The 14,579-nt window shown below is 36.4% G+C and overlaps 1 protein-coding gene across 2 annotated transcripts in view; it reads right to left on the reverse strand.

The window, feature by feature from the left end:
- Nucleotides 1–14,579, reverse strand: part of TMEM161B (transmembrane protein 161B) — a 45,902-nt gene that overhangs the window by 17,557 nt on the left and 13,766 nt on the right. For both annotated transcript variants that reach the window (XM_065046500.1, XM_065046499.1), the window contains exons 3-5: nucleotides 11,544–11,624; nucleotides 8,243–8,340; nucleotides 6,438–6,594 (exon numbers count right to left, since the gene is read on the reverse strand). In XM_065046500.1, coding sequence (XP_064902572.1) covers nucleotides 6,438–6,594; nucleotides 8,243–8,340; nucleotides 11,544–11,624 — 336 coding nt within the window. The remainder of the gene's footprint in view (nucleotides 1–6,437; nucleotides 6,595–8,242; nucleotides 8,341–11,543; nucleotides 11,625–14,579) is intronic.

The raw sequence follows: 14,579 nt of genomic DNA on the forward strand, positions 1-14,579 counted from the left end.
CTCAGCTATGAGAATTTCTGCTCACAGTGCCTGGCAAGAAACTCTGACAAATGGCATGGGATCCTTGCTTAGATTGTTAGGTGACTGTTTACTAAATAGAAAACATACAAAAAGATGAAACTTGTATTTCTCTGCTTTCATGTGCATTCATTTGAGGTTTCTTATCCATTAAAGACAGTAAAACTACAGCACATTTAGCACTGAAAGGACAAAAACCACACCATATAAAAACCCATATGTAGTCTGGTACAATATATTAAATCCTTTCATGTAACCCTAGTTCCATAAATAGAAATATCTAAGATATCACCTGTTCTGTTATCAAGTCATTTTTAAAATGTTGATGTATTCTCCTTTTTAACACATTTCTAAACATAATTAGCCCCAAAGTTAAATGGTAGATTAGGATAAATTTTTCATTTTATATCACCCACTCTTATTACTATGAGCTGTAGCACATTATAATGGATTTTTTTTTCAAATGGCAGGTAATATCCAGCACATATTCAAATAAACTACTTGGAGGTCATTCCAGACATTACATGCTTTGAAAAACTAAAAGAGAAAAGGAAAAATATTTTAAGTGTAAACTGTACCTTTTTCTTCCCCACCCCCCCACTATGGAATAACATATTAATTCATATTTGCACTTTTTTAATACTGGAAGTATTTTGAGATGTAGATTACATGAAAACACATTTTAGAGCATCTATTCAGTAAAACATTTTAACAGTCATCAATCATTTAATATATCAGGAAACAATATGATTATGCAGCATCACACTTCATTAGGCAGCACATGTGTAACATTCACTTTGCTGTATTCCACGTCTATGCAGAACGGTGACTCATATACACGCAATAAAGTGGCCTAAGCACAACAAATAATTACAAAGTTCAGTCACCAGCTTAAGCTACCTTCACACTTCACAGAAAGAACCGATTTATCTAAAGGAAGACTTAAATAATCCTAAAAAGAGGTATGTGATAGGTCATATAGACTGTGTTCTGGAAAGCTTTGTTTCTTTAATGCTGCATTCTAAGTGGCTACAAGCTAAGTGGCTTCTTATAGCTAAGGACATTGATCACAAATTGAAAACACATTAATTTCAAATCTTTAAGTTACAAAAGACTTGATCAACAGACCTAACCTATAAACAGGTTTTTAACCCCCTAGATACTTCATATTTTCAACCATGGATTGTGCTAAAGGATGTGGAAAACGCAAACAGGAAACAAATATAGTGACAGTAATTTTCAATTGTAGTGCAGATTCAGAACCATATATATAAGTTAATGATTTTGCAAACTACCTCTGACTGAAAGGCTCTGTTAATGGAATAATCATCACTGCAGCATATTTTAGGGTTGGAGAAAAATCGAAGCATTATGGCTCGATTCGTCACTTCCTTTCACTGCTTGAGCTACTGAAGAAATAACTGGGGAGTATACAGTGCTAAGTTAATAGATTCCCCACTCCCCCACCCCACCTTTAATACTTTCTTTCTTGTCTCAAAAGGTGATGTGCCTGTAGAATTTATGGTATACAATTTTACAAAAATAATTTTATCTTTAAGTTGCTGCAATTATGAAATTGTTTAATTATACAGTCCACTGATATTTATGCAGGTAGATGAAGATAAAAAGTTCCATCTTCTGTTTCTATTAAAATACATTAAACTTTCAGATTCACAAGTGAACATCAAATAAACTCCTCTGTATTTCTAATTGCCTGTATGTAGAAAAAAAATCCTTGTTTAAAGCTTAGAGGTTATTTTAAGGTATTTGATGACTGACTTTCCCTAGATCAACCTTTACTCAAGTTAAGAAAATACTGTCATCTTCCTGTGCTATGCCAGTGATACATCTTCCTAAAGCAGATACTGAAATTTATTAATCTACCAATTAAATCAATTTATTGAAACCTTTTCAGATAACAGTCAGCTCCCCCACTGATAATTACCTTAGTTCCGCTATACCACATTTATTTTCACAAATACATTGCCTTTGCAACAGAAATTATTGCATATAACACTATTTAAAGGTTTATAGACAAAAAGTTCAGTGAGCTGACTTATTCAGTTCTCAGTGATTAATTTTATATAAAGTATAAGAATTTAAACCAGGCACATGCTGCTATTAAGATGGATCACCCCTTAGCGCTGGCTGTCCTTCTCTACCCTCATGCACATTCTTTCCCTCGCCAACAAGGCATTTAGTTATTTTACGAACCCAGTCCATTGCAAGTAACCTGGCTGCCACTGCTGCATTTAAAACTGTGATCAATAATTTAGATTGCTGATTTTGAATGTCCGTTCAGACAGAAGATGCCTTTCCAAATTTAAAAACGGTAGCTATTTGCAGACTGATGATTGCTATTATCTGCAACAATATGTAAAGAATAATAAAAAATAGTAATCAAATATTGTGGCCTGCACCACAATGAGTTTTCAAATATTACTTTCACAAGAAAAATTGCAAAACTAATTTTAAAGCAAAAATTCACAATCAGCAGGTCCTGAATAACAATCTGTCATCAAAAAAACCTCAACACCTTTGCTTTGCTAGATTTTTTTTTACCCCTCTCCAGGCACTGGAAACCGTTCAGTGAGTACAGGTGATCACCATGAAAAGTGAGCAACCAACACAGTATCCTCCAGCCTTTCAAAAATACTCAACACAGAGCAGGTGGTGCAGGAGGTCTTCTAAACGCCAAGAAAACACCCGAGCATCCACCCAGGCTGGTGGGGAATGTGGCATCTGTCACCCACGTACTTGCTGATGAACAAACATTTGAGCGGGTGAAACATGTTTAAAGCTTCGCTGTGCGAGCACAGCTACAACCAGTATAATGCAAACATACTCCAACACCAGAACTCAAATACTCAGTTCACGTAGTACTCCTTTTAGACAAAATTTCTGTTAACACACAAATGTATAGACTACATTTGCTTCTGGAACTTTTCTGAATATCTACACCACAAACATTAAAAAATGCTAATAGTGGGTTACTGCACTTTCTGTACTTAAAAGGGGCTGGTAAGAAAGATGGGGACAGACTTCTAGCAGGGCTGTTGTGATAGGACAAGGGGTGATGGTTTTAACTGAAGGAGGGAGATTCAGGCTGGACATGAGGAAGAAATTGTTTCCCCTGAGGGTGGTGAGAGCCTGTCCCAGGTTGGCCAGAGAGGTGGTAGATGAACCATCCCTGGAGACATCCCAGGCCAGGCTGGACGGGGCTCTGAGCACCCTGAGCTGGTGAAGATGTCCCTGCTCATGGCAGGGGGGCACTGGGGGAGCTGGGAAGGTCTCTTCCAACCCAAACTCTTCTATGAGTCCATGGCTCTATGAAAACATCTATTTTTGGAAGACATGGCTGAGAAGATTTCCAATAATCACTTCCAACTTCTCAAAGCTTTTTTTGGTCCTTCAGCCAGACAAATCCCGAGTACCTCTTAACGCGTCATAAAACAGAAGAAACATATGCTACAAAAACACCAAATTGTTCTCGAATTAGTTATTGACATATCACATTGACCGCTTTCAACTGAAAGTATGGAGGCAACCAATTTTTTCCAAAACTTACATTGTGGTGAATTGTTCCTGGTCTTGACAGACTGAATTAGTAAACAGTTGGACAAAAGTATTTTCAGCATCCCAGAGGCCTGATGTCATAACACATGAATGAACCAGTTTTCTTCTGAAATCTCTTTTCACCTGCCCAGGTTCCAGTGAGGATTGTGTTATCAATATCTCTGTATATCGCTCAATTGGGTGTATTATTCAGTATTATTCAGTAATATTCAGTATTATTCAGCTACCTACTACTGGATTAAGTAATTGTATTTTCTATTGTATTATCTCTCTCAAACTATTCAAAAAGGTACAATTTTTTTAAGTGATTAATTAAAAACCTGGAATTTAGGCTCTAATGTTTGACTACACATTAAAAAAGTTTAAACTCACTTGTATACAGGTTTCTTACTTCCCAGATTTCATTTATTTCTGAAGGTTTGGTCCTACATATCAGGCCATTCTCTTCTATGCTTTCCCAAATTCGCCTATGATTTTAGAAGTGTCACTTGAATTTTAAACTTTTAACTTCTCTAACCTTTTGCTCACACCAACAAACAGATAGAAGTCCTGGAGGATTTTCTCTCCACAGTATAATGCCTCTTAGCAAAAACTCAAAACAATATTGGTCTCTTAGCCAACACTTGCTTAGGTACAAAAATGCTAAAGCATGTAATTAACTCTTCAGAGCTTGTTCAATAAAACTTAGCTTTTAGCACATGATCTTTCACTTTTAATACTATTCTACCTGATCTTACTTTCCTTTCAGTAATGTCAGAAGGCTAGTGAGAAAACATAGCTAATGTGCTTCTAACATATGTCTGTTTCAGTTTCCTCCAGCTGCAAATGTGCAATTAGATCTCAAGTGCTTCAGCCAGATTAAGATAAAACTGGAAATGCTAGTTTAGGCTTAATTCATATTTAAATGGCAGGTGAGAAAGAAACCATCAAAAAAAGATCCTAATAACTACTTGCACATTCACACCACTGAGACAGAAAGCTTGCACTGCCAAGTAGCTTAATCTTTTTTTAATTTCTACATTTGGTTTTGCCCTGAATTGATGGCCAAATGAAAGCAGTGATTAAGATTGTATTTAAATACCACGATAAGAAAGAATTACTGCAGTGGACCTTCCTACAAAATATAACTCACAATTCTTGTTTCACCTAGAATTGCAATCATTGTATTATTATTTAAGCTGGCTACACCCAAGATTTGAAAGATGAAGCAAGTGGGGTGTTGCCACCAATAAATTTAAGAGCACATTGTGGCTTTAGTATTTCAAACCTGCTTTTGCATTAGTTCTGTTAACCTCCCCCTCATCCTCAAAATGGGAGTCAAAGGTGTTGGCTTTAATTTCTGATTTCTTAAGCAGTAGCTGCCTCTCTCTGTCAAGATTAAACCAGAACTCCTAAGTTACCCAACCAAATAAAATACAGGCTGCTCAAGACCATAGCTATCATATCATTAAAACTCTCCTGCCTCTACCCAGTAGACTAGACAAAACACCTTTTGGACTGTGGATATGTCCTCTGACAAGTCAAAGGAGAAATATCGGCTCTGGAAGCAAGCTATGGACAGTCTTCTTTTTTCATAATGAGTTGACTCCCTCTTGTAGCAAGTTCTTACTCATTACAAGGAAAATTCTGGATATTATTTATACTTCGAGCTACTTGGAAGAAGAATCCCTGTCCTTTTCATAAAGGCAGCGCACATTTTATGAATTATCAAGCACAGACAAGCATAAAGCATATCCAGAACGGTTAGCCAAATATAACCAAACATTAGAGCTCAATGGTTTTACGTAACACCACTAGCTATTGCTAACATACACACACACAAAACAACACCCCACACACAAACCTACAACACAGTAAGAATCTGTTGAAGAACAGATATTTTTACAGAGGAATCAACTTTGAATATTCAAGTGCTGTACCAAACCTAACTTAGCACTTTATCTGGTTGTCAGCTGTTGAGGAAACAGAGGAATTGCAGAGATTCGCTTTCCAGATCACCTTTCCATAACCTGCACTCTTCCAGGCCCTTATTCAATTCCACTGCTTTATCACCTCTCACATCTTTAAAAGGCAACTTTCCTCCGTAATGTGTACATTTGGATCAGTATGTGGAAAGCAGTTAATTACCGTGCAAGCATTCATGTCTGGTACAGCCTTCTCCAGTAAAAACAAACTAAACAGCTGCTCCTTTTTATGGTTTGATACTGCCCATTTCCTAAATACCCTGCTTTTGTTTCCCTCACTTCCAGGGGAGAGTTCAGCTTTCCCAATAACTTTGAAAACACACCATCTCGGCTCCTACAATTGTCTACAGATTTTATTTTCTGTTAACTTTGTAAGAGTGTCTTGAATGTACTTTCAAGTTATTAATTCATGCCTGTATCTTTGCAATAAATGAATATACACATTACTATACTATTTTGTTCAGGAAGTATCAGACTAAACACACTGAACCCAAAAAGTGTGCAGTAAATTGAACAATTCTCCAAAAGTTGTAAATATCTTGTATACAGAAATCTATTTCTGAATGCTAAACTGGGTAAAGCCAATTTAATTTATAATGGTACCACTAAATATTACAGATGAGCAGTAACTGTATGTTCATATCCATATACTTTTTCCATGAATAGTCTGGTATTAGCATTCAGAACTTATTGGTATGGGCAAATACAAAGAGCACGTACAGCATACACGTTACCCAAAAATGGCACTAGCTTACGCAGTCTGTTTTCCAAACGCTAAATATTTGTGTATACTGCCAAACAACAACACAGAGCTTTATATGACTTGCAGAATGATGTAAGCTATGGAATGGAGTGATTTAAGAAAACAGAAAAAGATACACTGCAAAAGCCAAGACAAGCAGGCACCAGACGATGCTGATATTCATTTCTTGTGAGGGCTTCACAATACTGTAATAGGCTTCCGTCACCACATACACAATCGTAGCTGCAACGGTGAAATCCACCAACCATTGATATTCCGGAAAGTAATGCAACGCTGAAAAATACAAGTTTGAAGATGTTAAAGGTGTGATATTTCAGGGCAGTTACTGACATACATAGAATGGAACAACAACAGCAAAAAAGCCATATTTCTTCCCACTCAGCAACCTGAACTTGACTTCCGTCATTCCATCCTTCATTACTACTCAAATTTATATGGCTACAAGATTTTACTATTTTATGTCATACATTAACATTCCAAATTCAAAAAGTGTACTTAATTTAGATCTCAGCATCAATACAGAAAATGATTCTCCAGTCGAGTCTAACTGCAAATCCAGGTAAGAGTTTTGACTTTCAGTTAAAGACGAAAAGCTCACTGGTAATCATTTAAAAAATTAAAAATAATTGTTTACTCATTTTCTTAAAAAAAAAAAAAAAAATATATATATATATATATATACTGGTGGTTTTTCTTCAAGACATTGTTAATATCTCCTGTACAGCAATAAATCATCGTGTAAATTCCATCATGAAAACTCTGAGGATCTCAGTGCGTTGCATGCAGGCTTGGTGACTTATGGAGACCCCATAGGTGATGGGAACTGCGAAGAACAGTTTGTGATAATGAAGTGCAGCCTGACCCTCCCAAACACCTTCACTGCATCTACAGGGTTAAAAAGTCACAAAACATTACTGAGCATTTGTCTGTTTACTATGGGCCACCTGATGTTAAACATGAAATTGGTCAAACTCAAACTTCCAAGTCCTATACTTATTTTGAAATAACTGTCTGGTTAGATCTAACAAAAGTCTGTACACATAACTTTTTAAAGACAGTTAAATCCTACACTATATCAGTATCTATAAATAATTAAGGAGACACTTAAGTGCTATAATTTCAAGCCAATAACACTGGTTGAAACTTGTGAATGCTTTATTTATGTGCCAGCTTTAAAGACTCGGTCTTTCTGTAAAAGGGATTTTGTACACTGCCTCTGATAATTTGAGAAATCTCCTGCAAAAGACTATGCTTGCTTTCTTTTCTTCTGTATTTATGCATATAAAAATGTAGAAAGGAAAAAAATACGTATCACACATACATACATATTCATATATGAGATTTCTGTAAAATATTGACTGTTTATGATTAAGGCATCAAAAATTACCACTTAAAAAAACAGCAAATTCCAAAACACTTCATGCCACTTATTTCTGTACTGTCACTTTCAGTTTCCAAGCATTTTACCCCAGTGTTTCAGAAGTGCAGTTGAAAGGTCTAGATTTCAATGCTACGGCACATTTCCTATCTTAGATGAGCAGAAAATACATGTTTCAACATCTGCCAGCTGTCATTTTGTTGTAAAAAGCTATGATCTCTATTTCAAATAGACTACGATGTGATCCTTCCAGTGCTGTCTCATATTTCTGTGGATGCCTGATATAACAGCAGACGGGCTTTATGCTGGATCCCACCTGCCCATCCTTTTTTCATTACAATGCTATTAAGATGTCACCCATGGAACAACAAAGGAGACTTAGCCCTAATTCTTGCCTTCTCATTTAACTTCATTATCAGTTATACTTCTATTCATGGCCTATTAAAAAAAAATATTTTCTAGCATTCATTGCAAATAAACAGGTGATAGAATAAAATATATATTTGCAATAATATACTATTATATGCATCCACTTATTCTTACCAATAGTGTCCCTTTCAGTCACAGATTTTGTTTCCAGATGAAGATCAATGTCTTTTGGAATGGTTAAGGGTTTGTTTTCAATATGACCATTATATTTTCTGTAACGATAAATAAATAGATAATACACAGATGAATACAACAAAACGAACTTTTTCAACGTATAATTTCAAATCTAAGTAGAGCACAGACCACCTTTTTGCCAAATACAAACATCATAATCTGTCTAGCTACAAGCATTAACTCAAGTTCAAATCTTGAGAAACCAGCAGGAATGTCAATGCTTTGTAGCTTTACCTTGCAAGGCTCTGACATACTTACTGTGGAACGGGTTTAAATGGCCTCTATATGTTGCACCCTGAGCATACAGAGGGCAAGATCCAGTGGTCAATATCTACTTCAGATCACCAATTTTCTCAGTTCAGGGAGCTACAGGGAGTTCTACTAAGTTCCCACAGTCCCAAAAGGTTAGTTATACGAGTACAGCTACAGAGCAGAATATATCCACCCCACCATACAAATACCCCGAAGAAAATCAAAACTAAACTAAGACTTTTTAATTGAGGTCTAGACCAGGATGCTGAAAGACAGCACTGTTAAAGTCTCTCAGTTGAAAGTAAGTAAAAAAGACGGACTTGGCAGTAGTAATTTATCGAACATTCAGTGGAAGTAAGAAGCAGTAATCCATCTCATATGACAGATAATAAGGAAAAAAATTAAAAACTAATTTCCAAAAAAGCATTAGGCCTTTTTGTCAAAACAGGGTGCTCAGTCCACATGAGCTAGACTAACCTAGCCCGTCGAAAGATCCATCTTACTAGCCATCAAGCAAAGATAATTTAAAGGTAGCTTTCTAATCTAAAAGGGTATGCATAGAAATACTACAGACTTGTTTCAATTCACATCCTGCTTATGAAAATAAGGAAAAAAGAAAAAGTATGCAGTATTACTAGCAATCCTAGAGATTCAGCACATCTGGAAAAGAAATAACCCATCACGCTCTCTTTGGGGAGACAGACAAGGGTAGGTACATCACGACACAGCATCAGGGTTCAAAGCTGCGTTCCAGGTTTTAGCCATTTCTGCCGAGCACGACAGTGATACACAGAGGCTGTAAAATGCGTAACACACAGATTCATTCGCTCCTCTCACACAGGTGGCCACATGTTTACACAAATAGAAGGAATGAGGCAACCAAAGGCTGATCCTCATGCTGCTAAACCCTTCCTGGTCTCCAGCATTAAGCAACGTGGGGATAATCAGAGCCAGGAATGAAACCATCATTTCTCAAAACTCACACAAATTTGCCTAATCCCTTTCTGAAAGAATTCTAAATTTGTTAAGATGTGTAGAGTGCCTTGTGGCACCAAGTTCCACAACGTGTGTCCCAAGCTGAGAAGTCCTTAAATCTACCCTACTAACATTATTCAGTGCCTCCTTGTGTAACTCAGTAGTAAGTTTGCTACTCCCTATCCACCCTCTGCACACACTGGATACATCCCTGTTGCCAAACCCTCCCTAAGCCAGTCCCAGACCAGTAAGCCTTGAGTTTCTCCTCCCTGTGTGGAAGCCTTTCTTGTAGCCACCATCACTCCCCTCTTCCAGTTCTACTGAATCGTCTTTGAAACACAGTAAAAACAAAACAATGTCTTATACGTACAACATGAAGTAAGACAATGTTTTCCAAATTGCTGGTTAGAATTAACAGATCTGTAGGGAATAATTTTTCACAGCAGAGACACATGTATAGACCACAAGAGTTGACATATTTAAAACAAAAGGTGCATTTTCATCTGGAGTTCTGAAACTATAGCAACATTGTGATCTTCACTTTCCTGAAAATAAGCCACACTACTAGACTTTAAATTGAAGAAAATACAATGCTCTTAAATAAACCGGAACAAAGTCAAGTTACATGAAATTGGGTTGAGAGATTACCATTATCAACAAGGGTAAAACTTACCTTATCACTATTAAAAAAATGATGAAAGCAAATCAGTAAATGTTTTGTTAGGTTAAAAAAAAATATATCTATATCTATATATCTATATCTCTATATCTATAGATATATCTATATCTATATATATCTATATCTAGATATATCTATATATAGATATAGATATATCTATAGATATAGAGATATAGATATATAGATATAGAGATATAGATATATATATATATATATCTCAAACCCAAAACTTATAACACTGCAACAAACATGTAAAATTAAAGTTATTTAATATTAAAGGAACAACTTAATTCTTTAACCCAAAGTGTGGCAAATAAGGTTGCTAAGAATGTAGCTTAAGAACTACGAAAGAAAAACAAAATATTATTGCAATTAACAGATTATATGTGCAGTTTGTGGATTAACAGAAGTGTTAATAATTATAAGAGAGCTCATACTAGAATAAAAGCGATGAAAGGAAACTTCCTACGTCACCAAAAAGAAAGCCGGAGGGTTTTGTTTGAAACACAGTCAATTCAGAACCCTTGCATCAACACACCCAGCTCCACCATCTCAAGATCACTCTTGGTTCTTGCCACAGTTGTGCTCCTAGGAAGAATGTTCCAGAACTTCATGCCTGGACGTCAGAATTCTGCTTCCACATTAAGCTGACAGACAGCTAACCCATCCCTTTCAGTTGTCTATTTGCTGGGTTAGACATGCCAAGCTCTTTTAGCCTGCTCTAGTAAGACAGACTTTCTGTTTCCTGCGTGATCCTGGCAGCCCTCTGTTCACATACAAATCCATTTTTCTGGAACGTGAGTGATCAGAACTGTGCACAGTAATACAGACAAAGTTCTACACTGGTGCCCTGCGCAAGTCTATTAATATTTTACTATCTCTCCTACTAGAAACACCTCGCCTAATACATCCTAGGGCACATTTACCTTTGTCACAGCTGTGTAAGAGTCGTGGCTCATAGTAATCCTACGCTGAACTAATATACTCAACATCTTTCTTCTCTTGTTTCAAGATGAAGAGCTTCAATCCTACAGAAGACCTGTTTCCTCAGTTTTCATCCAAATTAATACATTCCCTAAAAAAAGTCCTTGACACCAAATCATCAATATCATAGACCAATTCTGTGGACTGGACATCATCCAATCCTGTACAATCTGGGCATGTTCCATTCTCTGTTAAACTAAACACAGTTTGGTATAAAGCTGTGATAATTAATGCAAGCAGGGCAATCATAGGCAACGAGCAGTTTGTAACTCACACAAAGACAAAAGTCAGCCAGCAAGGTTACTATATGTATCAAGCTGGGGAGAAAAATAAAATACAACAAGTATTTACCTATCTTTTTTGCTCTTTCCTCTTTGTTTTCCTGCAAGAATCCGTAGTTCTTCTTCAGTAGGATGCTGATACCACCGTAAACTAAAGAAAAATAAGAACTTAAGTAAAACAATATCAGTATTAGCAATTCAGAGTTATTTTCCTTTTTTTAAGACTATGTATCAATCGATATGCATTTTAAAACACTGGTCACTTGCAATACCTAAGCAAAATACGCTTCTGTGCAAGTACCAGACTGAACTGAACAACCACAATTAATCTTCGGTTCTCTTCAGCATATCAGATGTTTATTTACAATTAGAAAGCTTTGCCACTTTGTCCTTCAAGTGAAAGCCCTTCACTTCTCAAAATACCAATTTTTCAAGTCATCAAATACAGCAAACAAGGTTGTACCAATATCGTAAAAAGTTCACTAGAATAACTATACCACCACAATTACCCATTAGAACCATACTCTAAATGACTTCATAAAGTACAATTATGCCTTTCAAAACAGTAATTTTCTAGAATCTGGACTAGTTGTTATCAAATAACCAGTCTTTTCTCTTAGGCAGAGCAGATCTTAGCATCAATGTTCCTCTCCTAAACACCTCCTCAGTGCTATCTTCAACTCCTACCAGAAAAATGCTATTAAAAAAAATAAAATCACTAGTTTACATGTAGCTGAGCTGTTTTTCCACTTTCACAAGTCAATGCACCACCCATTGCTCATGTATTTAAAAGGAAAGCAGCGGCAAGGAAATTCTGAAGAGGAAAAAAAGAGATGGTTACGTATATTTTACTCAAATATCTACACATGTCAGGAACCACAGTAGCTGAAACAAGGTTTTTTCCACATTCCGCAGGGAGGGTTGCTGTCCGGATGCAGGAAGGATGTCACTGTGATTTCCACTTTGAAGCGCTGAGGCAAAAGAGCCCAAGTATTGATGGGACTGAACTAGGTAAATTTATCTGTATTTAAGTGTATTAAGTGTATCTGTATACTAAGTGTATCTGTATACTAAGTGTATCTGTATACTAAGTGTATCTGTATACTAAGTGTATCTGTATACTAAGTGTATCTGTATACTAAGTGTATCTGTATACTAAGTGTATCTGTATACTAAGTGTATCTGTATACTAAGTGTATCTGTATACTAAGTGTATCTGTATACTAAGTGTATTCTTCTGGAGTAGAAGGCTGCTAATTGGTGACACAGGTGTAACACAGAGTAACAGAGATGATAATGGAATCCACAGCCGTCAGTACTTTTCACATTAAGAAAACCTTGATAATACTCAGTTCTCAGCTCCGATCTGGAAAGGATTCCTGTCCCAAGTGGAAGTCTGGTCCATGCATCTTTCTATTTGTAGAATATTGGCCTTCCACGTAAATATTAAAAAAAATTGTCATTCTTTGTGGAATGTTGTCTACACGACAGATACAGAGGGAAATCAACTTCTACACAACGCACGCTAAAAGCAGAAATAATCCTAAATGCAGCAGCCACCACAAGCAACATGATATATCTTCTGCCTTCCTTGCAATGGCTTGGACACTTCGTGTGTGCATGCTTGTGCTGCAAGAGACACAAGATAATGACTACAAGAAATAATAGGTGCAATTTTAAGGAAACATATGTACCACTGAGCACAGACCTGTGTGGCAGATCCTGAACAGGAGACATAGTCCCTCTGTCCTGATATTGTCCTTGACAAGACACAAAACTTGGCTCAGGACAGGCAAGCAGGAGTGAAGAAAAATGGTGGGACAAAAATACAACATGTTTCGGGAAGAGCTCCCAAGTTCAGAAGTTTAATTGCTGGTATAATGAAGCATTAAACATGCAGTTGCACCGGGCTCATGGACATAATCTTAAAACAACTCAAAAACTGGTGTAATGGATAAGTAAGAGTCCATGACCCCGTGTCAGTAGGTACTGCTGAGCCAAATAATCTGCTGATGCTGGGATTTTCTTCAAGAGAAAATAACTTCAATACCAGCCAGTAATATATCACAGAGATCCAAAACGTTGCACACTTGAAGGAATTCACTACCTGTTCAAAAGCTGAAAATGGCAAATATTACAGACTTTGCATAAAAAAGGGGTTTTGAGGGGCAGAAGAGGGGCTGAATTTTGCTTGTTTGGGTTTTGTTTCTTCTTCAAGGTATTGGTAAAAGTGAAAGTTATTTCATTATTTTATTTTTATCCTGTGTGGAAAATCTACCGTTTGCAAACTTTGTTGCAAAAGAGACTTTAAGACTGAGAGTCACAAAGAAAACAGAGTATTTGCTTTTTCATCCAAGACAAAAAACTACGCTGGGGATACTAACGTCTCCCTATCTTTCACACAACCTGGAAAAAGTGGGTGAAAGCGGATAAACAGTCTTCTGCTTTGTCATTCACCATCTCCCAGATCTGAACTTGGCATCTGAAAGTCCCACGAGTAATTATGAAAATCCCCAGTATTGGAAAGTAGTTTTTCACAATCTTTCCTACACAGACAGAGAAATAATACAATAGAAAACACACAATTCGAGTTCTGTGCAATGTACCAGAGCAAATCAAACACTTCAACTACAATTTGCTGTTAATTACACTACAGAATTACGTTGCAAGCAATTCTTCATTACAACTAATAGGATACAAGAGTTGGGATTTTTTTAGTCAATAAACTCTACACACCTTGCCTTTAAAATCTCAAAACCAAGATATCTGAATGAACATTTTCATAAAGGTAGAACTAAGAAAAAAAAAGTAATTTGTATCAGCTTCAACTTTTGTAGATATAGATATATATATAGATATATATAGATATATATAGATATATTTAAAACCAAGATCACAGAACTGATTACTATTCAGACTAACTTGGATATGTCAAAGCTACAGAGGAACAGCAGCAAAGATACGCCCCAGTTAATTTGAATGAAGGTCATTAACAAATGCACAACAAAACATCCATTTTCTCCTGTCTTCCTGAAGTGGCCTGAAAAAAGAACATAGCTGAGCAACTTAAAGTAACATTTTGATAGAAAATATTTTATTAGTTAAA

Source organism: Columba livia, chromosome Z, assembly GCF_036013475.1.
Source record: "Columba livia isolate bColLiv1 breed racing homer chromosome Z, bColLiv1.pat.W.v2, whole genome shotgun sequence".
Taxonomy (NCBI): domain Eukaryota; kingdom Metazoa; phylum Chordata; class Aves; order Columbiformes; family Columbidae; genus Columba; species Columba livia.